The sequence below is a fragment of the Rhinolophus ferrumequinum genome, chromosome X (assembly GCF_004115265.2).
Source record: "Rhinolophus ferrumequinum isolate MPI-CBG mRhiFer1 chromosome X, mRhiFer1_v1.p, whole genome shotgun sequence".
NCBI lineage: Eukaryota > Metazoa > Chordata > Mammalia > Chiroptera > Rhinolophidae > Rhinolophus > Rhinolophus ferrumequinum.
The window spans coordinates 117,027,183-117,055,002 of NC_046284.1; the positions used below are offsets into that span (position 1 = coordinate 117,027,183).

Sequence of the window (27,820 nt, forward strand, 5' to 3'; positions counted from 1 at the left end):
AGTATTTAAACAGGAAAACTAATTTTGCTTCCCTCGCTCCCACTCCCCCCCAAAAAATCCGAGGAAAGCTTGGAAAGGCACTCATGGGCAGATAAGTAACAAAGTCTTTCAAAAAGCCAATTACAAATGCTCCAGACCTACAAGATATTGTCTTTTATAAACTCTTCATTTTTATAAGACGTAAAAATATCAGAGGAATAGCTTGAGACTAATGGTTATAACTATGAAAATTCAGGAATGGCCAAAAAAGGAAAAATTCCAGTGTAATAGTGTCATATGTTTTTCCTCACTAATTCTTCCCACTTAAATCCTTAGCATTTCTCTCCATCTTCTCTTGACACTCCCAAGCAACATTTCAGACCTCCCTCATTTCCTGATTGGTTTTTATATTTCATTTAAGTGCTGGTGTAACAAAATTTTATGAAAAATCATGCAGATAATCATTTGCCTGGAACTCATTTGTCAATCAGAACTCAAATGAATTTAAAAGTTGCAAACATATTATTTGTAGACAGTGTGCTCACACCCCTTGATACCAGGACGCTCTGCCTGTAAGCAGTAAGAAACAATGGTGAGGCACCATTGTTCACCATTCTTGGTACCAGCATTTCACACATCCCAGCTCAAATGTTTCTCATCCCACAGAGCTATTTGGAAGACACTACAGCATGTAGCATCGATCCCAACAGTCTCTCCTCTTAGCACTGCCTTTTTTCTTTTTTTTTAAAGTCTTGAGACAGGGAACAAAATCCTCTGCTTTCAAAGGCTCAGTAAAATCCTCCATCCCAGAAACCAGCCTGATATATGCAGGTGTGGCAGCACTAGAAGTAGGTGGGTTGGCCAAGGGCCTATGTGGATACACATGCCGCCATGTTCTACTTCTCTTTGTTCAACAATGCCTCTCACGTGGTATGGTGGGTTCTCTTTTATCTTTTGCTTATTTTTTTCTCTCTCTTTTTTGGCTTTGAGCAGTGATGCATTTTGTTCCAAAAGCAAATCATCAATAGAAAGGGGTTGTGCATTGCTCATCCAACCTCAGGACTCTCTTTTTGTAGGATTGTTCTGCCCACTCACTGTTTCATGTGTGAAAGCATTCAAATTCAAAACTCACTAAGTCAGAACTGAAACTATGTGGGTTTCAGGTCTGCTTTTCCATTTGCTATTCTTTAAAAACCAAGGAGCCCTATATGGAGATGTGTGTGCGTGCCAGGAATGCACTAGACATGAGGGTGCTATGCTGGAACCCATGATGACGTGGCTCCACTATTTATCATAGACATTTAGAGATGGAAAGGACCAGGGAGAGGCCTGGAAAGAACCTGATCAAATTACATCATTTTACAAATAAGAAAATCAAAGCCAGAGAGAGTGACCTGCACCAAGTCACACGGCTAATAAGAAGCCAAGAGTAGACCCATAGGTCTTGGCTGCAGTTATCATTGCATGCTTGAATTCAAATCCCCAACAACATCAGAGAATTACGCAATTAAAAAAACCCAGAGCCAATGGCAAGTCCCTGGACATTATTTAAAATGAAAAAGCATTCCACCTATTTTTGGAGAGGGCAACATAAGCCAGTTTCTAGACCCAATGAAGAGTTCTCTGTAGTCCTCATACAGAAAGACACATGTAATTCCCAACCAATTCTATGCAGCCACAGTTAAGGTGTTCCATGTTCAACATTCAGCAACCGAGAGAACTGGAGAAGTGATGAGGTTTGGGAGCTGAGTAAACTGGGAAATTTTCATGGTGGAGGTTAAGGTTCTGGGGTCATCGCCAATTAGATGAAGAAGCCCCTTAAAATCAGTCCATGAGGAAGGTGTAGTCGACTTTACTGAGTGAAAATGTGTTCCAGTGTCAGGATTTTCAAAACAAGTTCATACCAGCCACGTGTTAAGAGCGAAGCAATAGTCACAAAGGAATCCGAAGGTTAGCTCTATGCTAAGTATGAATGGAGCCTTTTCAACAATTTTTAGGATAACTTGTTGACAAGACGATTGTAAAGATTATGATGAAAAGACATTAGAAACAAACAATTTGCAATCAAGACTAAAGTACAGGTAGAAAAGTTGGTTAATGGGGTCTTTTTTTCCCTTCACTTGACTATTCCAGCAGCCAATGGATCAGGCCTGGACCTTTTATCCATTCAGCCAAGTGGCCCAGAGGTTCCTTTCTGAAGGGACTAGGTCTTTTGGGACTTTTATGCTCAAAGGAAAAAAAAAGGCCCTGTGATAGTGAGAAAAGAAAGCAAAACGAGCTTCAAAGGACACAGTCTGCAAAGATGGAAACTGTTAATCCACAAGTATTTGTTCAGATTCTTACTAGATGGAAGTCAGAGGCCCTTCACTTTATACTAAAATATAAAACGAGTTGCAGCAACCAAAGATTTGTCTAAAAGGTCAGTGCAGTGTCTTTTCCTATGTAAAAAGAGAATCGACCAAGCAATGCATTAAGGACTAGTTTCTAAAGCAGTACTATGTGGCCAGCCTGTGGGAGATAAAAAGATGGCCTAATTTCCATCCTCGAAAACTAAATGCTGAGAAGCAATTAGAAAACCAGGCAAAGAAGCACCCAAATGGCTGCATGAAAATACGTAGAATTGGTCACTTTGGGTCTGATTCCCTTGGGCTCACAGAATTATAACGGGAGCGAGAGATCCCATATGGAACAAACGTTTTCCTAGTCTAATGAGTGCAATTCTTTAGCTAGAAGATTCTTCTCTTTGTAATAAATTTCAAAATTCTAAAAAATGATTATAGTATCTTGTGGAAGTCCACAAAAAAATTTAGGGTGCAAAACAGGTGTCACTTTTTTAAAAGTTCAGAACCACTGATATAGTAATATAAATGGAAAATTCAGATAAGGAGAGATCAAAGGATTTTCATAGAGGAGAAAGATCATGAAAGTCCTTGAAAAGGAGGATTTTTTAATTCTTTAGCTAATTTCTTAATGGCCTCTCCTGATCACAAAGGTAGATAGTTCTGTTGCTTTTATAACTGCGGTTAACAGAATGGGTGAATAAAGCTAAGGGTTGGAGACAAAAATCATCAAATTCTCTGAAAAGGGTTTTTGTTTCCAACCTAAAGGAAAAAAAAAATTCAGATTTTTTTACTGTACGGAATGATTTATTCACATACTACATAAATACATAGAATTCAGAAAAAGAAATATCTTTGCAACTTTGGGGCCTTAATCTTCTAGTTCTGAAATGAGCAAAATATTGTCATATTCATCCCAGAGACAAAAAAAAAATACAGTTTAATTAAATTTATCCTCACATTTTAGGAGGTTTGTTGAGACGGTTGGCTATAATAGGCCATAGAAATGCAAATGATTAACAGGAAGTAAGAGAGAACTAAGGCTGCCAAGCCATCGCCATAGCTGAAGGCAGATTTTCTCAATAAATCTCCCGACACAGGGAAAGAAAGGAAGACTTTCGAGATATAGGATCCTCTAAACTTCTTAATGTAACCCCAGTAATACAAGCAGGACCACTGATCCAGGAACTTGTGATTCAAATCTATTACCTAAATAGAAGAACTAGAAGGATAGGTTAGAAGAATAGATGGATAAGGAGGCTGAAGATTCTTTCATTCAACAAATGGTAACACTACCATTTCTCGTTGTTTGGGACACAAATGTAGCTTCCTTCCTCCTCTGAGCTCACACCTGGCTTAAATTTTAAAACTTTTAAGGTAGGGAAATAAAGGGGGAAAAAAAACACTTCAAAATCAGGACAAGGAAATCAAAAAGCATTTTATATTTCCTCATTCAATGCTAGAATTTCCCCCCAGCTTTACTGAGATATAAATGCTCGATTTTTAAAAATCACTGTGCTGTTTTGTTTTGTTTTTTAAACCACACACCAGTGTTAGTACAGAGAGAATTCCAACAATATGTTTGTGTATTTAACCTCAGATTCTATTAAAGAGCTAGAACAAACGGATTTAAATCAGTGATATTTGAGCTGAAGGCTTGAAGTTCATTATCAGTCTGTCTGAAAATGATTTGGTTGCTCTCTGGGGTTCTTGATTTTTATTTGCATGTGTTTCTGCCCAGTTTGCTGCTACAAAGGTCGGGAAGAGGAAAGACTGCACAGCCCCAGTGCTTTCATTCTTGACAAATAGCTGAGTTGGCTCCCGGGACAGGCTCCTGCTCCTAGAATCCTGTGAGCTTGTCGAGCCAGTCATCACAGAAACAAGGGCGCTGCAGTTTCAAACGCCAAATTCAATGTCATCTTTTTGTTTTCATTTCATAGCCAACCAACAGGCAGCAAAACAAAAACACTTCTTGCCTGCTATTTTCAACCCTTTCTTAGCAAGCCCTTAGAAGAATGTATGGCAGGCATTTCTGCTCTGTCTGGAAAAACAGCAGTGCAGAAGACTACAAAAGGTTTCACTTCCTTTTTAACCTTTATTGAGCAGAAAAGAACAATTTGAAAATGCTGTCACTAGGGAGTAGAGAGTTACCTCCTTGGCTGCCTTTGTCAGGAGAGACCCTGCCACATGACAATGTTCAAATAGTATCGAGAGGTGCAGTTTAGCATGCCTTTCATGGAAACACACATTTAAATACTGCAGAGTTTTGATTTATCGTCCTAGGGACACTCATAGCCAAAAAGATGGTGCAGCCTTGGTTAAGAGGTATTTATATGCTCTAAGCAGTCCACCCGTGGGCCAGCTGCTAAATGGCTCCAACAGTTCAGAAATAAAAGACTAAAATTTCATCAGCACCCACGTGGATTATTCCTCTTAGCCATAACGCTGCAGGTGGTACAAATAATATATTAGGTTGGTTGTTACTTTAAGAAAAATGTCACACATGTTGAGAAGGAAAAAAAGGCCCTCATAAAATAGTATAATCAAATCTGAGAAGCTAATAACACAAAATGTTTGCACTCAGCTTTTCTTAGTATAATTTGCAATACCCATTGGCAATATGAACTTAGTCACATCTACTACATCTCTCCTTTTGATAAATGTAATGGCTACCTAGTTTTGAAAAAGATAAATCTTAGGTAATGCTGAACCTCTGATAATAATAGAGGTATTTTATCCTGCTTTGGCCAATGATGACTAGAAAGAGAGCCGGGGTAAATGGGGGGTGGAATGTTGAATGAGGAAAGCACCCTGGAGGCCCGGTGTAGGTGAATCCAAACCCTTGGTTCACAGGCGAACACTGCATCTGACTAGCTGGTTGTAATTTTGGCTTCCTGACAGCAGCTGGACTAGTTGTTTTTTCCTCCAGTAGACATGAACAAAGATCGATATAGGTCAGAGAGCTGACTTACACCTCCTAGAAGACTTCGGCTTGGCTGTTAGTAAACTGGAAATCGGGTTAACCACATTTGTTAAGTGACCGGTCAATTCAATCTCTCTCTTGTTCTCGTCCAGAATGAGGCACCCATTGAACGTTTTTGACCAACTTTTCCAGGAGACGACTTGTACAGATGTGAGTGCAGCTCTGAACAATGCTCATGACAAGCTGCTGTCTCTGGGAGATAACTATAAATCTCATAAGCCAGAGTCCCCTTCTGATTCATCTGTGTCTTTCACAGTATCTTACGCCCAGTAGAGCTGCTTCATAAGTGTGTGTTATGAATCAAGTCTGCCCATAGTCCACCTATCCCACCTGCTCAAAATATATATACAAACAAAAAGCATAAATAATGAGTCTATGTAAAGCCCAGACAATCTGTGTCTATATTTCCACAATATCAAGCACCTGGATGTCTGGAAACTTCTGGATGTTTGTCTCCACTACTCTATTTTTCTCTATTTAAGGATAAAAAATAGAGAGATTATATGCAGAGATCCTGAAGTAAGGCAAAAAATGATTTACCAACCCTACGGTCCCATTGTCCCTACTGCCCTCTAAACAAATTCCTCTTTATGAAAAATGTAGCAAGATATGGATCTGCCACGCAGGACATTTCGCCAAACTTGACAATGAGACGCAGAGTACTGCTGTATATTGATGCTGTTCTCTCCCATTCATTCATTCACCCTCCCCACCCCCTTCTCTCTCTTCCATAAGACTTTAGAATTGTTAGCTCTGATTCACTCTAATATGATTCCAAGAGATCCAAGGCCCCAGCCTCATCAGGAAATCCAGGGTGGCAGAGTTACTGGAGTCACAGCCCCTGCTCCCAGGAATTTTCCTTTCGAGTCTCCCCAGATCTGCCCACAGCCGCACCAGTAACTCTGGAGAGGGCTCCTCAGCAAAGCAGCCCTCTCCCCATCACCAGGCCCGAAGCCATTCTGGGGAACAAGATGACAATATAGCGAGAATACAAAAGACTGCACTGTGTGCCTTTCTGTCTACCCATTATTGTGAGCAGAGGTCACTTGGGGCTGTGCATTCTCTGCATATCAGGAAGTCTGTAATCAGGGGAAATTGTTGCTTTTTTATTTCCAAGGACATGAGAAAATTTAGAGTGGTATATTTTGAGGAGCTTTCTTGTTTGGGGTTTGTTTTTTTTTCCTCCTCCCCTTCATAGAAGAGCTTAGCACAGGCTTTTGAACTTGAGACTAGGAGGTAGATAAGAACAATTTCCCAGCACAGAAACTGCAGGTCCGGGGTTCGGTGTTTGTATTTCTTCATTTGCTATACATGCTTTATCAAGATCTTTGACAAATATTCTGACACTTTGACTTTCTCTATTGGTTTCATACTAACAGACTGTACCTTAGATCCGGGAAGAAGGAGGAGCCATCTGGCAAATTAAATGTTTGTCGTGTTCAAATAGTTCTGCGGGTAACTGGAAAGGAAAAGAAAGAATTTGGTTAAGCAAGTGATTTGACTTTATAAGAAGATAATCACAACAAGTCCACTAACAATTATTACACATGTACTGCTGTCCAGATTGAAATTCAACTAACATTTATTGAGTGCAGGCGTTTTCACATACAGTATCTCGCTTTGTGTTCAAGCACCATTTACTGAACTAGCTTGTTCTTGATCACTACCAGAGTAAGCCCTTTCTATCATAAACCAGGATTAATTTGCATTCCTCATTTCCCTCCTCTCATCTTGCTTACTTGAGATCCAGTGAGGCACATTCTGGTGACGTCCAATATTATTGTTCTGTCGTATGAATAAAAAGTCTGTGTGCCTGAAGAGGAATATCGAATGAAATGATCAAACACCCATTCACAACTTGCTGTTTGCCAGTCACCGTGCTAGACCCTTTAAAGGCATAATCTTATTTAATTCTGGCACCAGCCAGCCCAAAGTAGTAGGTGTTAGAATCCTAAAATGATACTAGAATGATCTCCAATTTACAGTCGAAAGCACTGAGGCATAGAGAAGTTAAATTAGTTGTGCAATCACACAGCTAGTAAGCGGGAAAGCTAAGATTCAAAGTTGGAGTCATGCTTTTTTTGCCCACAACGTGATAGCCAAAATTCTAAGATGGCACCTATGATCTCAGCTCCCCAGTGTTACGCCATGATTAAGTTAAATGACAAAGGTGACAGATGTCACCCCCTTGATTATGTCACATCTTATGGCAAGGTGAGAGGGATTTTGCAAATGCAACGAAGGTCCCAGATCAGTTGGGACTTGAACTAATCAAAAGGGAGATTATCCTGGCTGGGCCTGACTGAATCAGTTGGGTAGCCTTTGAAAGAGGGCTTAGGCCTTCTCTGAGCCATGGAGATTCTCTCCTGATGACCTTGCAGAAGCAAGCCATCATGTGTTCTACAGATTCAATGTTGCCAACACCACTTGAGAGTGGAAGGAGACCGAGATTTGAGATGAAGACGCAGTCCCAGCCAACACTGTCATTGCAGCGTTGGGAGACCCTGAGCCACGGATCTAGCTAAGCCATTCCCAGACTCCTAATGGATGAGAACTGTGAGATAATAAGTGTTGCTTTAAGCCGCTACATTTGTGATAATTTGTTATGCATCAACAGAAAATTAAGCCAACAAGTATACAAACTGTTTGGTAACACACATAAAACAATAAAAAGTCTGAGCACATGAATATATAAAAATGTAGCATGTGTTTATAAATTATACATATGAACTACTGCACCAAGAGATTATCCCAAAATACAACATTAGACACACACATACACGTACAAACTGGAAATTACAAGGGGTAACCAATGTTCTTAGGCACATTCCTCCTCCACCACTGACAATTCTCCCTGCTGTAGAGATTATAACAAGTATTGAAACTGTAATCTTAGTTATCCCCTCCCTAATGGACTAAAATATGTCCAAAATAAAAGGAATATGCAGGCTTTTGGGGAACCTGACCATAGCACGTCTAGGGGGCATTAACGGAAGGATACACACTCAGCCTTTTCATGAGACCAAAAAAAGATGTGTGCTTGCTTTGAGACCCGAGACATTCAAAAGTCACCCTCATCACTGCCTACTCAGGCCAGAACTAGAGCCGGGTGTCTCTCATCCATCAGTCAATCAGCAAGGGTTAGTGATCGCCTAGGGCTACACAGCTCTGCTTTCAGGAAGGCAAGACTACTAGTTCAGAAAGGGCACCTTTGAGCAACAGACAAAAAGTGCCTTCCATCCTTGTGCTCTATTCTTCAAACTTTCCCATTACACATAGTTCAGGGTTTTGAGTTGTATTTTTAACTTTAATCTCCAGATTTTTATTTTCCCTGCTTATGCAAGATGTTTCATTATAAATTATATCACATAAGAAGTTTAGTTTACATTCCATGCCAGTTCATTGTGGTACTTTTTATGAGTCTACACATTCCATGCTGTGCTTCAGTTCTCCTTCGGAAAATAGCTTTGTCTATATCAGAGGCAGCAAACATTTTCTGAAATGGGCCACCAAATAAATATTTTGTTTTGCAGGCGATATAGTCTCTGTCACCGCTGCCCAACCCTGGCACTGAACATACAAGGAGCCACAGACAAGCCACAATGAACGAGTGTGTGAAACTTTATGGACACTGAAATTTGAGTTTCATAATTTTTACATGCCAAGAAATAATTTTCTTCTTTTGTTTCTCATTTACAAATATAAATACCATTCTTAGCTCTCAGTCTGAGGTAAACAGGTAGCTGATCATGTTTGGTCCTCGGGCCAGAGTTTGCTGACTCCCATGTGTAGAGAGATATTATCAGAGTTAATGAATTAATCATTGTAAAAGATTTTCCTTTTTTTGAAATGCAAGTTCTATGGATGAAAAAGGAGAAGTATATAGATAAGTATTAAATTAACAAAGATGTCTTTATAGGGATCAGGTTTGCAAATCATTCCAGATCTTCAAAGAGGGGACTGATTTTACTTTTGCTAATGAAACTGGTTCTATATGTGCATTTCATTCTACACAATAAAGTCAGTGAACTGGGATGCACCTTGTGGTTTTTACAACTGAAAACTCAAGTAAAAAGTTAAAATAACCATACAGTCCTTTACACTATCCGGCTCACACATATCAGTATGTATGAGAAAAGGGCCATGTGATGGCAAATCCTTAGATGTGATTGGTGGCAATTAGCCAAGAAAATCAAGCCAGAAATGACTGGGCCATATCCAGAACTCTGTCAACTTAAGATAATCATGGGTAAACTCAAATGTCCAGTTTTTCCATGTCCTCATTCTTTGCTTTGAACACAAAATATACAGTTTTAGTCTCAGGTACAGCTGACTGTAGTGTCATGTTGGCATTACGTTATAAAACAAACAAATATAACTTTAAAAGACATAAAAGTCTAGGTGCTAATATTTGCATATTCTTGGGAAAGGCATTTCCTTAGCCAATGGGAAACATGGCAGCGCAATCCCATTTTCCGGAGTCTAAATTCTTAGGCACCAAATTACGAAGTGTGATCAAAAGATACAATGAATGCTGCTGCCGAGTGCCAAACAATGGAAAGGCAGGGATCTTCAATATGGAAGTGGCGTGTTGAACCTAAGTTAACAGTGTGTGACAAGTTTCAACTTGTTTGGTGCAGTCGGATATGAGCTACGATTGAGAGAAGGTGTGCTTTAAACTGTGCTGTAAATCATGGATCACGAACAATGCGTTAACATGAAATGGGCAAATTGTTTCATCCTCCATCATGACAATGCTCCGTGTCACACATCACTTCTGGTACGGCAATTTCTGTCAAATAAAAACATTATGGTGTGTCCTCATCCACCTTATTCACCGGATCTGGCACCATGCAAGTTCTGGCTCTTCCCGAAAGTCAAAGTAACCATGAAAGGTAAACATTTTGAATTGATTGAGGACATTGAGGCAGCCATGACATCACAACTAAAGACACTCACGAAAGAGGACTTCCAGAACTGCTTCAGAAAGTGGCAAGAACGATGGGATAAATATGTTTGAAGAGAGGGGGAGTATTTTGAAGGGATTAATGGCAATGTGTTTTTTACTGTAATAATTTTTAATTTAAACATTCACTGTAGTTTTTTATGACACCTCGTACAATACCCATATTTTTGCCTTTTACAAACCTCAAAAGAAAAAGGAAGGAAGGAAGGAAAGGAGGAGAAGTATGAATTATTTTTCTAGAACTAGATGGGAAAATGTTCTCATGGTTTTGTGTTGGTTGTCTGGTGGGGCTATCAGGGATTTGCTTGGATATATTATTTCTATGCCATTGTATCCACTACAGTGTAACATGGTGATGGATAATAAAAAATCAGGGGTATCCACTTGGGCGGTCTGGCAAGAATTCAGTTTAAAGTAAATATAAGCTCTCTGGAGATATCTACCATTGGGAGTGTTCTTTTTAAAGCTCATTGTTTGTTTTAATCCAATGGGGGAAAAAAGATAAAAACTGAGGAGTAACATCTATAAAGAGAAAGTACAAATATTAAGACTCGCAAATGGAAAAAGACAGTCAGGGAATGGACTGAAGGCCAAGTTCAACTTTTAGATCGTCCTAGTGAAATCCCTATTAAAGTGAAGGATTAAAGCCCACCTGAGTGCAATACCTTAGTTTAGCTCAGTAAGTCTTAATGAAAAATCTAGTAGTATATGTCCTTATTGTGTTTTCAAATACAGCTTTCCTATTTACATGACTATACACACATGAAAGATACAAACAAGTGCAAAAAAGAATATTTAACCATTAATAACCAAACCCACTACCTATAACTAATGCCTTCAGTTTTTAAGGAGAGCTTGTATCAGGGGCTTATATTCATTATTAAAATAAAACCTCCAAGCTTTTAAAACTAGAAGAGTCAAGTAAGGTTAATAACCCAACATCTCACTATAGAGCTATGGAAACTCTAATCTAGAAAGGTCAGGACCAAGACCACCCAGATTTTCACATGTCCAATCACGATAAGAAATCAGTCTTCTAACTCGTAGTTTAGTTCATAAAGGGCAAAATATTTCAGGCAATCACTCTAGGCAAGAATCAAAATGTGTCCTCAGCCCTGGAAGAGCTGTGATTTACAAAATACCAGCTTCCTGACAAAATGAGGCCTTGACGCCGAAAAGAATTAGTGTTCCTTAAGGTTTGCAGCTCTCTAATTACAGAGAGAATCTTTAGACTTACCCCCAGAGGTTTTAATATTGTTACCATAATTTATAGCTGTTCTTTAATTTTAATAGTCAAATGAAAGTTTTAATTACAAGCAAGCAGGTCTTCATATGGAAAGATAGCACTGCTGGCTCACCTCCGAGAGAACATGCACTTTCAGTTATTTTCTGGGGGCCGGGGGAACCACAGTGAGTATTTACCCTTGCTGATTCAAACTATACATTTGCACAAGATCTCTCTAGACAAAGCTAGGACTGAGACTATGGCTTTGGAATCAGCAGAGTTCACAAACCCACATCAAATTTATAGTCTTGATTTTAACTGCTTTATACACTAAACAGCCTGCCACATACTACTACAAGTAGAAGACAGGAAATGATGACTATTGAATAATTAAAACAAATCTATGTTGCATACTTGGTATCCAATTAAAAGATGTTACCTTTTGGGTTTTTGGTTTAATTTCTTTCAATAAATGTTATATTGGAATAATTTTGTATTTATAGAAAAGTTGCAAAAATAGGACAAAGTTCCCATTATCCCACACCCAATTTCCCCCATTGTTAACATCTTACATCAGCAGAGTACATTTGTCACAAATAAGAAACTAACAGTGGTACGTTACTATTAACTAAACTCAAGACTTTATTCCAATTTCACCAGTTTTTCCATTAAATGTCCTTTTTCTGTCCCAGAATTTAATCCAGGATACCACATTGCATTTAGTCATCACGTCTCCTTAATCTGCTCTGGTCTGTGACAGTCTCTTCATCTTTCCATATGTTCTCATGACCTTGACAACTTTTCGTATTGCCACTCAGGAATTTTGTAGATGTCCCTCAGATTGGGTTTGCTGAGGTTTTCCTCACTAGGATTGGGCTGTTGTTGTTGTTGTTGTTATTATTATTTTTTTTTTGGTAGGAGGTACAGTACCCTTCTTACCACAACATATCGGAGGGTACCTGATATCTACATGACATCACTGGCGATGTCACCCTTCATCTCTTAGGTAAGGCACTGTCTGCCAGGTTTCTCCATTACAATGTTCATGTTTTTCCCTTCCCTGTCCACATTCTATTCTTTGGAAGTGTAGCACTAACTCTAGCCACCCTCAAGTGTGTATGAAAGGTGAGGGGAGGGATTAATTTCCCCTTCCTGGAGGGAGGAGTATTTCAATACATAATTTGGAATTATTCTTTAAGGAAAGGTGCCTCTTTTCACCCAGGATGTTATCTTTTAATGCCCAAAGCATAGTGACAAGGCAAATTTTCATTTGGAGCAAACGTCTTTTGAAATTCAGTAATCCATCAGAGATATTAATGAAAGTCAATTATTGCCAGACACTGAACTCTACATTCTTTCAGGAAAATTTCACCTAGCCATCTAGATGAAAGCAGACATTTCACTGTCTGATTAGCAATGAACTTTAGAGAGGATAAGAATGAGTTAAGGCAAAAAGAAGCGAGGAGGGTAGAAAGGAGAAGGAAAAAGGGTCAGGCCAGATGAAGTGCCTACCTGCTGGTATAATCAGTTATCACCTGCCATGAGACATTAAGTCCACTCAATAGGAGGCAACTCCCCCCAGGGCAGTCGCTGTACAGGTCAACTTACCTAGAGACAGGTTTTTGCTGGTTATTAGTCCATTAACCAATGGTCATTATGCTTTATGCATTTGAGTTCTTAATCTTTGACCTATAACAAAAAAAGTTTAGTTGGGCAGCAAGCTAACACTGTAGATAAGCTTTTACCTGAAATGTTTAAATAATTCTAATTAATTACATACCTACATACCATGGATGTACAACTTTCACTTTGTTTACCAGGCCCTTTCATTGATTGGGAAAACGTTTTCTGATCTACAACAGTTTGGTCGATGTCTTGGTTCTGTTGTCTAGGGACCTCTCCTCCCCCCCACCCCATTTTGTGGTTGTTGCTCTCCGCTCTATTTCTTATGTGTTCTTTCAGGGAATTTTATAGGTTTATTAGATTTTTCACCAGAGCTTTGCCATCCTGAGGGTCTCTGCAAATCCTGTTTCCTTTTACCCTTGTGGGAGACATAGGTCCCTCTGTATGATTGCTTCTACTCAACAAACTCCATTTCTCTTCTACTGTATTCACACACCTCCAACCCTCCCAACCCTCCCCTTTAGAACTTTCTGACTTTTGGCACCTACAGTTAGAGTTACTTCCACGTGTGGGAAGTGGTTCTAGAGTTCTGTTTTAAATCCCTATGTGCTACAGTTGGAGGAAACCCTGTGATCTGGGGAGGGAAAGACTGGGGTCTTGGCTAAATCCCACCCAGAGAACCATCTGGCTGAAAAGAAAACAAATCAGTCTCTGGAGTGATGCCTGGATTCCTCCCTTTGAAACATCCCTATGTGGTGCATGATATAGGATCCAAAGAGCCACTACACTTAACATTTATGGTCAGCAATGTAATAATTATGCAAACTTTGATTCAGTTAGATTGGAATACATCTTCAGCCTCTAAACATGGAAAATGGCTAAGAAGCTGACTTATTATTTATAGCCAGTGGATAGAGAAACAAAGTAGATAGAGCAAGGTAGAAGCTGTAGAGATGAGCGGCCAACTAATGATACTAACAATTTAAAATAATGTTTTAGTTAATGAACATGAGTTCTGAATCTAGTTGCCAAAATGGAGAAATGCAGACCACATGTTGAGCATTACCAATGAGTAAACATCAGCGTAATTCAGACCATGGGAAAATTTACAAGTCAATATCCCAGGTACTTCAAAAGAAATATTGTAAGGAAAAAGAAGGGCTAGAGGGGAAGCTATAGATGAAAAAACACAAGTTTTTAAAAAAGGGAATTAAAGACTAAATTTGTGTTTAGTAAGAACAGAGAACCTTGGGAGGCACACCTAGATGAACAAACCATAAGGAAACAAAAGCAAATTATTGTTATAAAAGTAGGGGAGTGGTTAATTTGGGGGTGTCAAGAGTAGAATGGGGTCCATGTAGGGTTCTTGGGTTAGGTGGCAAAGTTCTATTTCTTGACCTGGATGATGGTTACAAGAGTAGGATGCTTGCCTTCTGCATGAAGCTACACATTTTTCCTTCACTTTTTAATTTTACAATAAAAAGGGTAAAATGCTTTTAATTAGTTACCAGTAATTGAAACTTGGGAGGTTGCACATTTAAAAATCCATATTTCTGCCTTCTCTTGAAAAATCACAAGATTTGGTAATGCTGGGTCCATGTTTCCTTATGGTAACTGGCTGGACCTGAGAAAGGGCTGCTTCTCCTCTCGCTAAAACTTAGCCTCTCTAGGCATTTATGTGTCCTGCTGGGCACCTGTAGACCCAAGAATTTGTGATCAGAGGTGGAGAAAATTTGCTCTATCTTATGCCTTTCGTTGGCAAGTTTCCTATATGTAGCACATAAGTTCTATAGAAAATAATACAACTTACATTTCTCAAGCACATATTCCAGAGCTCCATGCTGGCACCTGTTCTGTCCCTCCCAGTCCAGGAGCCTCCAATCTAGTGAGAAAAATAGAGGTCAAAATTAATCTGAGTGAGGATCTAGGGCGACTTCTTGGAGGATGTAAAATGACTTGTGCCTTGGAAGATGACGAGGATGAGGATGGGGCATGTAGGGCAGAAAGAGCTTAACACAAAGAAGGAAAGACCTGAACCCGGAACAGAGCTGGAGGTTTGTAGAGCAGCACGTTTGGATTCGATTTCAGTACCGGTGAATAATGAATGTGAGTGATGAGGAACAAGATGTTGTTGACTTGTCATGTGACTTGAACAACTGATGCCATTGAAAAACTGAGGACAAATTTTATAGACAGGATGATTTTAAGCAACAATCATGTGGAGATGTCTAGCCATATGGAGCTGACAGAGACAGAGTCAGATGGAGACCAAGAGAGTCATAGAATCACTAACTAACCAAAGCCTTGGGGAAAGGAAGAGTATAGATGAGGAAGAGTGTAAGGTCAAGTTTAATTCCGTGGACAAACCAATACTTAAAGGACAGTTGAAGAAGTAGAGCCAGAGAAAAAGATATGAGTGAAGAGAAGCGGAAGAATCGGGACAAGGGGAAACTCTGGAAGACAACCAAAAAGTAACAGGTGGATGAGAGAGGTGGCTTTGCAGGATGAGGGAGGACAGATCTTGTCTACTGGGGTAATTCGATAAAAAAAGGGAAATCTGTACATCCATGAGAGTTAGCTATTTTTTTCCCCTAACTAAACAATGTCATTTATTGTTAATGCTGATTTTCTTTAAATTTAAAGATAATTGCACTGATATTTTAGATGCATCTTTACATCCTGATTTATATTTTTAATTCATTTTGATGGGTTATCTTTTACATTCTATGTTAATAGAGGTGTAAAGTCCTCAAGAGGAGTTGAGAAGAGGTGACCAGTAGCCACCATTTTTATAGCATTTCCGCTATAGAGATACATACAATAGATGCAATTAACCCCAAGAGCATAGATCATAGAAAAATAACTAGGCAGTGATGAGTTATGAATACTTATCATCTGTATTGTAATATATTTCATTGTAAATTTATATAATTTAATTTTTAATAGTGGCCGTGTTTAACAGCCAGCTCTCAAATTTCTGGAAAATTTAACAAGCGGCTCTTGCCACTGATACCAGTTAGGAAACATCCGGAATGGTTCACATAAAACTGTTAATAGTAGCTACGTCTGGAACATGAGTTGGAGGTTAAGGGAATTTTTTCATTTTTCATTCATTCAATTCTATATTGTTTGATTTATTTTAAATAAATAGATATGTATTATTCTTATAATGATCTTTAAAGTTTAAAAATACCATATTAGAAAGATGACTTAAATACCAGTTGTGTAAGGAGAAGGGAGATAAAAAATATTTATTTGCTTGTGCATATATAGTGGAAGCTAAACAAGAAAGTATTAAAAAGCATCACCTAATGGGAGCAATGGAAACTGGTTGAATGGGAGTATACTTCTATTGTTTTAATATTTGAATTATATAAATGTATCATGTATTCAAAAAATTTTAATAATTTAAAACACGTTTAAAAGGTCAATTGCCACTTCCCCCGCAATAAAGAAGAAAAATGTTTATTATTTATGATTACATGCTGGAGATTCTGCCTCTTTTGAGGATATGTTCCCATTGAAATGATAGACTTTTTCCTGGTTTCCATACAATACCTGGCCAGGGTGTCTTTAAAATGACTCTGGCAGTAAGTCATTGCTCAGGTATGCAGCTGCGTTAGCACTGGCCTCCAGCCTCAGGTAGGATAGGGTACAATGGTTATAAGCAAACAGCAGTATTTGGATGAAGACATTTTTTCCAGGTAGAAAATGGACAAGAGCCAGATATCCTTGAAGCTCTATTTTTTATTCCTCTCGCACTAGTGTTGGGAAGGTGTGTTTGACCAGTAGAACAGGTGGTATTTGTTTAAGGCTTGCTGAAACGCAGGCACCTGACCCAAGTCAAATGAGCAAATCTAAAGCCACTTCTTGGTTCTCAGAGGAAGAGCAGAAGCCAGCTTCCTGCGGTACAGCTGCAGAAGCTACAGTGCTAAAGGCCTCACCTTGCTATTCCAGCTGTGTCCGGTTTTCCTCTATAATGCACATCCGCTGTCTATCAGGAACCTGAGGAGGATCCACCTCTGCCATCCTTCAACACTTCAAGACTTTGCTGGAGCCACGCAGAACCAAAAACAATTTCTCTGCCAGATCATGAATATTTGCAGTTGATCAAAATTAACGTTCAAGATCTAATTTGAACCGAATGTGAATGTGATGAACACATATGCATCTGTATTCTTTTTGAAAATCACAGCCATAACATGGGAGAATGTTGGTTGCAAACAAGCCCTAAGCTGACTCTTCAAGAGGAAATGACAGCACAGGACATGTGTCGGCCATATCTCGAAAGGGCCTTTGAAAATATTCCTTATAACATGGCTCCTCTATAAGGGTGACTAGTCTAGCAGAACAAGCCCACAGGCCTGCTTTTATTTTGAATACTGTTAGCATATAAATTCTGAAATTGCATTCATTGGTTTATACATATAAGGAGGAACACACAAAAATAATCACAGTAGAAGGAATGATAAGAGTTAAAAATTCACCTTTTTGTTCACATCACAAAAATAATTGATTCAGGCAAGAATCATCAATAAATGCCAAAACTATTTGATGAAAGTTTGATGGGGAACAGGTGAGGTGAGTTTCAAACAATCTCCCCACAGATTACTTATTCATTACAAAGGGGAAAATGACAGTTTTATGGTACAGACACCTGGTGGCAAACACGTAAACAAGTGATCAAAGTCATCATCAATGAATGGGACAAAGTGACATAATGTGCCTCCCAGGTGAGGCACCGAGAAGGACACAACATGCCTTTCAGGGTATTCCTACCTCAAATTATCTGATTCTAATCATGAAAAACCATCAGGCAAACCCAAACTGAGAGAACTTCTACAAAGCAGCTGGTCTGTATTCTTCCAAAATGTGATGGTCTTGAAAGACAAAGAACAGTAGAGGGATTGTTTCAGATTAAAGTGACATGACAACTGAATGCAATGTGTGTTCCTGGAGTGGATTCCCCGCGAGGAGGAAGAAAGCTGTGGTAAAAGACATTAACGGAACTCGCAAAATTTAAATGTGGACTTTATATTAGATAATAGTAGCATTGTGTTGATGTTAAATTGCCTGCATTTGATCATTGCACTGTGGTTATGTAAGAGAATGTCCTTATTATAAAAGCGACCATCTATGGAGCACCTAGAATGTAGCAGGTGCACATAATTCGTTCAACCCTCACAGCTAGCCCACATGCTAGGGCCATTCCCTCCCCCACTTTGCAGATGAGAAAAGTAAAGCTCAGAGAAGTTATGAAGTGTATGCAAGGTTGCACAGCTAAGAGGAAGCTGACCAGGAACAGGTGACAAGTTTAGTGATGAGAGCATGGTAGTGTGTCATTCTGTCTGTCAGCCTGGAAGCTGGGACGAAGGGATGAAAAATATAGGCTCCTGGAGTGGACCCGGGACTCGGGTGTGCAGAATGACTTCAGCAGGGCATGACGGAAGGAGAGTTAAAATCTACGTGAGTCGTTGATTAGGCGTGGAAGCCAGACTGAGAAAAGAAAGGAAATGAGGTGGTGGGGAGGCAGGAAGTGGGGAATGGATGTCTTGATAAATGTGACTCTGACTCACACTGAGAAAAACGTTTTAGATCACAGGCCAGTAAACACAGACACACACACACACACACACACACACACTCCCACGTAAATAACTGAAACAGAAGTTTGATTAAACAAGAGTTACCCTTACCATGCAGGCGAGTCTGGTCATTCCCGTTCTGTTTCTCTTTAGTGATTTGTTTTGGCTTCTTTTGTTGTTGTTTTGTTTTGTTTCGAATTCTGGCAAGAATCAACTAAATTGATTTCCTGAAACTGGAAGGGGACACGGCCTGTGGTTTGAAAACCACGCTCTAGGGTGTGGCCCCAGCGAGGTGGCACTGGGATCAGGGAGTAAAGGTTAGAATGGCAGTCAGTGATCTGGTTTGGAGCCATCTCCCTCAGCCTTCTTTCCCTAGCTAAGCCTAGGCCCCTCACAGTTTTGTTCACCTGGTCCCGTGACCTAAAGCCCTAACTACCCTCACACTCTAATGAAGCCTTGATTGGAATCACATGTGGTAGAAAGCATGGCATCCGGTGGCCCAAGTCACACCTGTCAAGCCAAATGCCAGAGAAATTCTGAACATACATAGACGTCAACATGCATAGATGTCAGCTTCCAGGAGAGGAGAGAGAAAACAAATCACAATTGTGTCAAAGAAATACGGTTAAAAGTGTGGAGTAACCTTCCTTGGGGCAGCCAGTTTTTAACATCTGATTTAGATTCAATTGACCTCACCTCCTTCTAATCTGAAGAATGAATTCTTTGAACTTGGGTTGAAGAACCTAAAATGATTTACCTTTTGGTATCCATCTATCCTGCTGGGAAACTTCATGACCTAGTTCAGAAAAGCAGCCCTGATTGGATGAAGATTCAAAACATTTGTTGCCACTATGTTTGTTCTTGGTGCACATGTGTATTCATGCATCTCTATTATAACGTGGGCTTTTAAAGAGAGTCAGTGGAATCTTAGAGGAACACTTTAGGCTTCGAGAATTTATGTTTGGCTATATAAACTCATGGTGCTCTCATCTTCCTAGCTCAAGTTAACAATAATTTTTGAAATGACAAGTTCCAGTTGTATATTATAATCCTTTCTTCAAATAATCCAGTTTATATTCTTTTTGACTATTTTCTTTTTAATTTTCTGGACTGGCCTCTCCAACTACTTATAATAGTATATATACTTATATTCCCAGATGGTATTTTTCACCCGCCTTGAAGACATTTCAAATTACTGTACCAGCACAATTTTCTTTTATGACCACCCATGCTATTCATCTCTGTAATCACAGTAAACATATAACCGATCCCAAACCTTTGATGTTCCTCTCATTCATGCCCCTTTGTTTCCACTCGCTCATGGCTCCCATAAGTCTTTCCATATTAATCTTTATATCATGGAGAAACTTTCTGATTAATCCGAAAAAAACTGCAACTGTCCTATCTCCTCCCACACGCCCAACCTTTCAGTACAATGTGCCTGCACTCAGCGCTGATTACCGGTTCACCACTTCAACCATCGCAGTGCAATGCCTCTAGCAGAAGACCTGTTGGTCACCAGGCTAGTGGGTTGAATGGTGGCCCCCCATAAGCCTTACCCATGTCAAATCTGTGGACCTTTTGAATGTTAACTTATTTGGAAAAGGAGTGTTTAAGAATGTACTTAAGAATCTTGAGATGAGCGCATCCTGGATTACCCAGGTGGGGCCCTAAATCCAATGACAAGTGTCCTTAGAAGAGACAGGAGAGGAGACTGAGGAGAAGGCCACGTGAAGACGAAGATGCACATTGGAGCTGTGCAGCCACAGCCAAGAATTCCTGGAGCCACCAGAAGCTGGAAGAGGCAGGAAGGACCCTCCCCTAGGGTCTTTGGAGGGAGTGTGGCCTGCTGACACCTTGATGATAGACTTCTGGCCTCTGGAACTGTGAGAGAATGAATTTCTGTAGTTTTAATCCACCGAGTTTATGGTAGTTTGTTACAGCAGTCTCAGGAAACCACACATGATTGAAGAGCAGTTTTTAATGTGCAAACCCTAGTATAAGGCACTTCAAACCTCAGAGATTCCCCACACAAAAAATGCAATTTTAACCATTTTAAATATATTAACCCTCTGTCCACACCGGTATAAGAATTGGTAGCAAATGAACATGAAAAGTGTTTACAATATGGAGGTGTTACAGCCTGTCTTACAGAAATGTAGACTAAGGAATACCAATAAAAGTATGATTTATTACCTTCTCATACTAGGTGAATGTAACACTAATAATCTGCTTTTTCGATGACAAGTATGGACAGCTTCTTCTTTGCCCTTCCCTCCATATAGCTAGCTAGCTACATTCTGAACAGGAAGTGTCTACAAGCTGCCTCCCGTGGGCTAAGTGATTTTACTTCTGATCTCAACTAATTGCCTAAAGGTCATTTTCAAACTCCTTAGCCAGGCTTGGGGGTGAGGGGCGCTTGACAATCTGCTTCCAGTTTCTCTCCCAGCCTAGTGTATTAGCTGGCAAAAATAAAGCTCGGTGAATAGTTGTTGGGTAAATGAACAGATCTATGGCTCATGCTGTATATATGGCTAGTCACTCACACAGGTCTGCCTCTTCGTCAGGCCCAGGCTGACTCATCTTCCTCCTATTCCCAGCAGCTAGGGAAGAGCTCGGCACAGAGTAGGTACTCAGTAAAGGTTTGGTAATTTAAAAAAAAAAAAAAAGAGAGATGCTCTCCACCTTCTACGCAAGCCATCACTTTAGGTTGAAATATAATAACTAGATCTCTCTCTCTCTCTCTCCATATATACATCTTATGAAATAGTTTTGTTTCTAGCTTGGGAAGACACTATCACCAAGTCTCTGTGTAGCCAAAGGATATCATCCCTTTACAGAGCACAGTGTGGCAATGAGGAAAGGCATGATTTCCTGTGGTTTGACAATAATGTGACAGGAATAGCCCCAACTGCATTGAATAGATCATGAACATAACTTGTCCCTGTCTGAAGCTCAAAGCTGTGGAATCCTACTACACAAATGTGCCCCAGCCATCAGCTAGCAAGGTGCTATATGTACTTATTGATATCCTGACATGGACGTCATTTTGCTATGTTCTCTGAGGGATTTCAGAATTCGAGTGACCATTCCTGCCCCCAACAATCTTACAGCTGAATTGGAGAAAGTCTGATAGAGGAAAGGTAAGAATTTAGCAATAACAAGTGTTTCTCTGGAAATGCCACATCTAAATCATCAAATCCTAGAAAAAGATAGATTTTAAAATAACATCCATTCAGTCCATTCCTAAATCTTGGGCATGCCTCATAAAGGGTTATCAAAAGATAACAGGCAAGGTCTATTAGGCCCAATCTCTCTAGGCTGATAAAATATTTGTGGTGAAAAGAATCAGTTGGCTTCCATCAAATTTCACTTGCTTTGAAGTTTTTGCGGGGATTGGAATGTAATCATTACAGATACATTTGGGAAAAAGTCCACACTCCACACTGATGCAGAGAATAGATCTGAACACTCATTTAAAAATGCAAAGCACTTTGAGTCTGTATTCACCCTAAAAATGGACAAGAATAATTTCTTAGCATTCAGATGAAAAAGGCATCTTTAACTAAGGGAAGACACACGAAGGCAGGAATTACGTCTTATTTACAATTGCATCCCTGTAGCAAATAAAATACAGGGCGTGTACTGGGCAGCCAATAAATATTGGCAGAGTCAACTAATGACCCAGTGCTCTAGATCAATAATATGTAGCTGGCTGTAAGAATTGATTCAAAATCAGCACAACCAAGGACACTGGCAAATTTGCATTCAAACCTCTTTAAATGTTTGTAAAAATATATTTAAAATTGTGCTATCTAGAATGACATTCACATATTGAAAAGTACCCCCAAAACAAGCATGTTAAGTGAAGTCTCCATCAATTAAGAGGGGGAATGTGTATATGGAAGCCCTAATATGTATCTGTTAATTCAAGGCACTATTGGACCTAAAAGGAAGAATACCCGAGTATGAACATAGAGTGCACAGACCCTGACCACCAATGTCTCAGAAGCCAAGCATAAGGATGGTACTAGCATGACAATGTGACTAGAGATAAAAAGCTACACAAGTATCCAAGGGAAAAAAAATAAGCAGGTAAATAGGTCTTAGAAATGTATTTTCTCCTTAGCTTACTTCATTGCATGTCTGTGACTTTAATTTGTAATTCAGTCCTTTCTCATTACATGGAAATAAAATATAGTTGAACTTCAAATTGGTGTATTTAATTCTCTTAGATTGCAGCGTAAGCCACTCTTAAAAATGAGAAATTGGGGTTGGGAGGAGAGTATTTTTCTTACTCTCTTGCTAGGACAGTGAAGGTGTTACTAGGGTAAATCAAGCTGTAAGTGCTTTAAACGTTATGAAACGATGCTTTCAATTTACATTCTTGAACTAAGAAAGGCTCGAGATTTTATATTTTTATGTTTTGGCCATAATGTCGGTTCCAAAACATACTGTTCTTTCTAGTAAGCACAAAATTGGCCCCATACGTTGAGAAAGAATAGAAAATGGTTTCATTTTTGTGTCTTCTGGAGTTGGATGCCTTTTTTACAGAAACAAACAGATCTTCCTGGGGCATTTAAAGGAGACAGTATCTAACTCTCGGGGTGTGGGGAGGATGCCTGATTATCAGGGATGGAAGAGGCCCTGGACAGGGGAGAGTTTGTTAGGACTTCGCATGTCCCCCCCCCACCACCACACACACACACACACACACACACACACACACACACTCAGTCCCCATCCCATACATTCCATCTGTACACACACGGCCCAACAGCTGTGTTGTTCTGGAAAAATAAAGTAGCTTTAAAAATTCTATCCTTTGGACGACTGAAAACGTGGCTGTGATGGTTGAGGAATTTGTGATTTAGAAATGAATGAGTCCGCCCTTTGGTGTGCTTCTTTTACTTCCTGTTTTTGCTTTATTCGGCCTGATCAATTCAAAATTTGCAGAAGTCCGAGACAGTACTGTGTGGCTTTCTGCTCCTATGTAAGCTCCTTTGGCCTGTTTCCATCTTGGGGGCGGAGAGGGGTCAAAGATGCGGGGGCCAGAGGCTCCTTCAATTGGACTCATACCCCATTCTAATGGCGAACTTATGGCGAACCTCAGGCCCCTGTTCTGTCTGTGAAAGAGACCGTCCTCTCCAAGCTCCTAAATAGCAGTATACGTTCCCAGACTGATTCATAAATACCCTCAGACCTTCTGGGAAGATTCTCTCCTGGGACGAAAAAGAATTCTCTTCCACATGGAAAAAAAAAAAAAGTAGCCTCTCCCACCCCCATCCCCATGTGCAGCCATTAAGTGTAGTGTGGTATGTACAGAAGCCTTTGAATTTGCACATCCCACACACCAAGCAGCCAAAATTCAATCATTACTAGATTTTTCATTTCATTTTTTTTGCTACATTTTAGCTTTACTCTCCCAAGAAAGGTCTTCTCTTCCATCACTTGATTTCATGAATCATTCCTGCACCCCTTTAATGCTCATTTTTATTTTTAACCTGAGGAACGCTGAAGTTGTGTTAATTTCTTAAAATGTGATTTCATCTTTGCACTGTTTGAAAAGCGCACACAGCAAAAACCTATAGGGCTTGGTTTATCTTTGTGCCTTGGGCATTTTCGTTCTGCCCACACCCTTCCTTGTGGCAGGGCCCATCTCCGGCTTTGTGCCCACTACTCTCTTTTCTCCATTGACCCAGCAGGCTGTGGCACTTCAGGTATACATCTTCCCTTGCAATGCAGATAAAGGCTTCTAGCTGCTGGTGTGGTTGACTGTCTACACCACAGGTAAATGGTTTCCTGTGCATTTCTCAAAATTAAGTGTCGCAGAAGAAAGAAAAATCAACGGGCTTAATTAGGGACAATTTGCCCTCCTCCCCTCTCCTTTGAAAAGGGTGTATTTTCATGAGTTGGGAAGTTTAACTTCTTGGACATTGGCATTGACCCGTTGTTCAATGCTGTTTGTACTTAAAACTTCTTATTTCCCCCTTTCTGCATATTAAGTGTTCCCAAAGGGTTTGGCTTTTACCCACGTTAAAATAGTACTTCAAGTGATTGAGAAGTTATCAAGGACTCCAAGACAGGCAAGCCCTGGCACTGAGCCAATGAAATCCTACTGGATTTAAACTTAGCCCAAGTTTCACCCTTGTTCTGCTAGTGTCTTTGAAAGCCCAAGTTTTATTCAAATTAAGATTCAATTTTTAAAATCCTCATTTATCATAAATGCCCTTATTTTCTTACAGCAATTTTAAATACTGAATTGGAACCAAGGAAAAACATGTCTTGAATTTTCATAATGCAGCTGTTAAAAATGTACTTTCCTTCCAGTAAGATTTCCTATTTTGTCAATGCTGGTAATTGGTTCAAGAACCAAGTTCAATTCGACACCTAAAATACTGTGCTGTGAATTATCACCACCTTCACTTTCTTGATCAGAGACCATAAATTCATCATTAGCTTATCAAACCCTGTTAAGAATTGCAAATCTGTTTGTATCAACGTTTTCATACAACTCATACTAGGAATTCAACCAGCCTAAGTAAATGATCTTCCAATTACCTAGCATAGATGAAGATATTTCACATACCCAGGTGCCAGGTGAAACCCATTTCTGTCTTCTGAGAATTTACCCCAATTACCAGATGTTTGTCATTTATTGCTCCCCAGTGAGAACAGGCAGGCCCTTTTCCAAAGGTTTCATCTGCAAATAAGCCGCTCCTTCCAGACACCAGTCACACCGACCAGGTTTTAAAACTTTTTATTTGCATTATTAAAAAAATTGTGCATTCCAATAATTAAAATCATTTTAACAAAAAAAAAATGGCACTCTGATTAAACTGCATTTTACAGCCTGCAGGACACCTTGGACCAGCTTGGTGTTTACTCTAGATTTCACTGTCGTCCCACCCAGCTTCTGCCTTCACCAACATGCAAGTTCTTTTCCTTCCCTGCCAGCCAGACAGGCATATGGGAGAGGCAGGTGCGGCCTTCAGTTGTCAGTAGTTCTGGTGTGAAAAGGGGCAGCACAGTCATTTTAAACTGGATCCAACCTCTTTGCATCTTACAAAGTTAAACAGCTAAAAGAAGTAAAATAAGAAGGCAATGCTTGTGGAATGTACAGTGCGTATTGGCGGTGCGTGCCTCATTACGATTCGCCTGCTTGCTTCTCCTGTTCAATCGCTGTGACCGGGAAGAAAAAAGATGGAAGGGGCCAGTTAGACCGATTCAGTGTAGACTAATGTTAAGATTATAGTACTTTCATTTAAAACATCTTTCCGAATCATAAAAATCTACAAGTATCAATAGGTACTTCATCATGAATGTTTATATAATAGAATATTTGAACAGATAAAATTATATGTATAACATGGTATATTAAACATTCCATCATTAAATTGTCGAAGCCCTGTGTTTGTTGGCTGCAAAACAATTTTTAATTAACCTTTCCGGGCCACATTCATCATGAACTGTCGGCACCTCCCCCGCCCTCCCCCCCCCCACTTCCTCCTGCCCCTCCCATCCGCCCTCCTACCCACCCGCCACTCCCGCCCAACCTTTTCTCAAGAAGGGGGTGGGGTGGGGGGGGCTTACTTTCTTTTGAAGGCAGTGGATTTTTCTCTTGCGTTTCTGTCTTCTTCAATTTCGACTTATCGAATTTCTCAATCTCAGCCATATCGGGTTTGTCAGACATGGTCGCAAAGGAAGCTGCAGATACAAAGCCAGGAGGGAGGATGAGAGCGTAGCCACCCAGCCTCGTTTCTCCCGGCTCAGAATTGCGCTTTTCCCCTCGCATCTCCTGCCTGAAACCCCACCTCCGCCTCCTTCCACTTTCATTCAGGGCTAAAGATACTTCTTTCTAGAGAAAATAAGATCCTCTTTCAACATTTCGAAATGCGGGGGACCAGACTGGGAAGATCGCTCTCACATTAGGAGGACGAATCATTCAGAATAACGAAATTGACCGCTGTGAGTTGTTGATTGCGGCGCTTCAACATTAAAATCTGGCTAATAAAGAACAGTGAAGCCATTTCAAGCTTAAGGAGGAGAAAATCGAGTAAAAATTGTTAAAATGAAGCCCAGTGTGCAGCGTTCCCATTTTCTATAGGTGCTCTCTCCTTGAAACGTGCGGCCCGTGCTTCCTCCGGGTCACAAAGGCGCGGCCGCAGCTGCGGGCGCCTCCAACCACCGCCCTCCCCACTTCCTCACTCGCGCGCAACAATGCAGCCAGCCGCGCGGAGCTGCCCCACACCCTAAATCCTCCTCCCTCTGCAGCGAGGGGCAACCAGGCAGCCTCGGCACACATTGCCCTGCAAGAGCGTCTTTGTGAACACTTCGCAGTACTGGCCAGACACCATAAACCCGAACCCATACAGCCCACGAAGCCATCCGAGGCTGGAGGAAAAATGGCAATTGTTGCAGCTCCGGGCTCGGGTGGGTGTGAGCTGGAACAAAGGATCTTTCTGTTCCAGATTCAGCACTGCCTAAAAGGTAATGTACAATAGAATGCCTTCGGGGGGGGGGGCGGGAGAGGGGGAAAAATGTTCCCTCGAAGCTGCATAGGAAAAGGCTAGGTTTTTTTTTTTTTTTTTTTTTAATCGCCCGGCTCCCGACACCCCGTTACCCAGCATCTGAAAGCGTTTGGCATCCGACAGTCCCCCAAGGCAGCCTTTCCCGGGAGGGCCACGGGGGTTCGGCTTTAGGGATGACAGCGCCGGGTGGGAAAGGGACCGACCCGAGGACAGGAGGCAGGGGCCCCGTGGCTCACCGGAACGAGGCGCGAGAACGAGTAGAATCCGATCTGCTCAGTGGCGGTCGCGGAGTGCCGGGCGGGGTGCGCAGGGCGCAGCTATATGCGCGCTCCTATGTAAATGAGGTGATGTCACCCGCCGGCCCTTTTAACTCTTTCACGCCGCGTCTCGGGCACGTCGTCTCGTGGCTTCACTGGCGTTTTCCCCAACCCCCCCCGCCCCCCCGTGTCCACCAATGCACCTTAACCGCGAGGGTGGAAAAATATTAATAAAACGAGCAAAACCCCACCCTCCAACACGTTCTTCATAATGCACTTTACCCCTTTTTGTCTATTTTATCATAGTGGATTTTTGTAACAGCCGCGCAAAC

At 40.6% G+C, this 27,820-nt stretch overlaps 1 protein-coding gene and 1 long non-coding RNA gene across 2 annotated transcripts in view; both read right to left on the minus strand.

The window, feature by feature from the left end:
• Nucleotides 1-18,947, minus strand: part of LOC117027198 (uncharacterized) — a 40,620-nt gene extending 21,673 nt beyond the window's left edge. Inside the window, exons 1-4 of the long non-coding RNA XR_004423882.1 lie at nt 18,812-18,947; nt 14,926-14,997; nt 13,101-13,181; nt 6,688-6,760 (exon numbers count right to left, since the gene is read on the minus strand). This is a non-coding gene — a long non-coding RNA (uncharacterized LOC117027198). The remainder of the gene's footprint in view (nt 1-6,687; nt 6,761-13,100; nt 13,182-14,925; nt 14,998-18,811) is intronic.
• A 6,497-nt stretch (nt 18,948-25,444) lies between these two features.
• Nucleotides 25,445-27,581, minus strand: TMSB4X (thymosin beta 4 X-linked). The gene is made up of 3 exons (XM_033117658.1): nt 27,468-27,581; nt 26,294-26,407; nt 25,445-25,882 (listed from the first exon to the last, which is right to left on the minus strand). Exons 2-3 carry the CDS (start codon nt 26,391-26,393, stop codon nt 25,848-25,850), a joined length of 135 nt encoding a protein of 44 aa, XP_032973549.1. The 5' UTR covers nt 26,394-26,407; nt 27,468-27,581; the 3' UTR covers nt 25,445-25,847.
• Nucleotides 27,582-27,820: the final 239 nt, after the last annotated feature.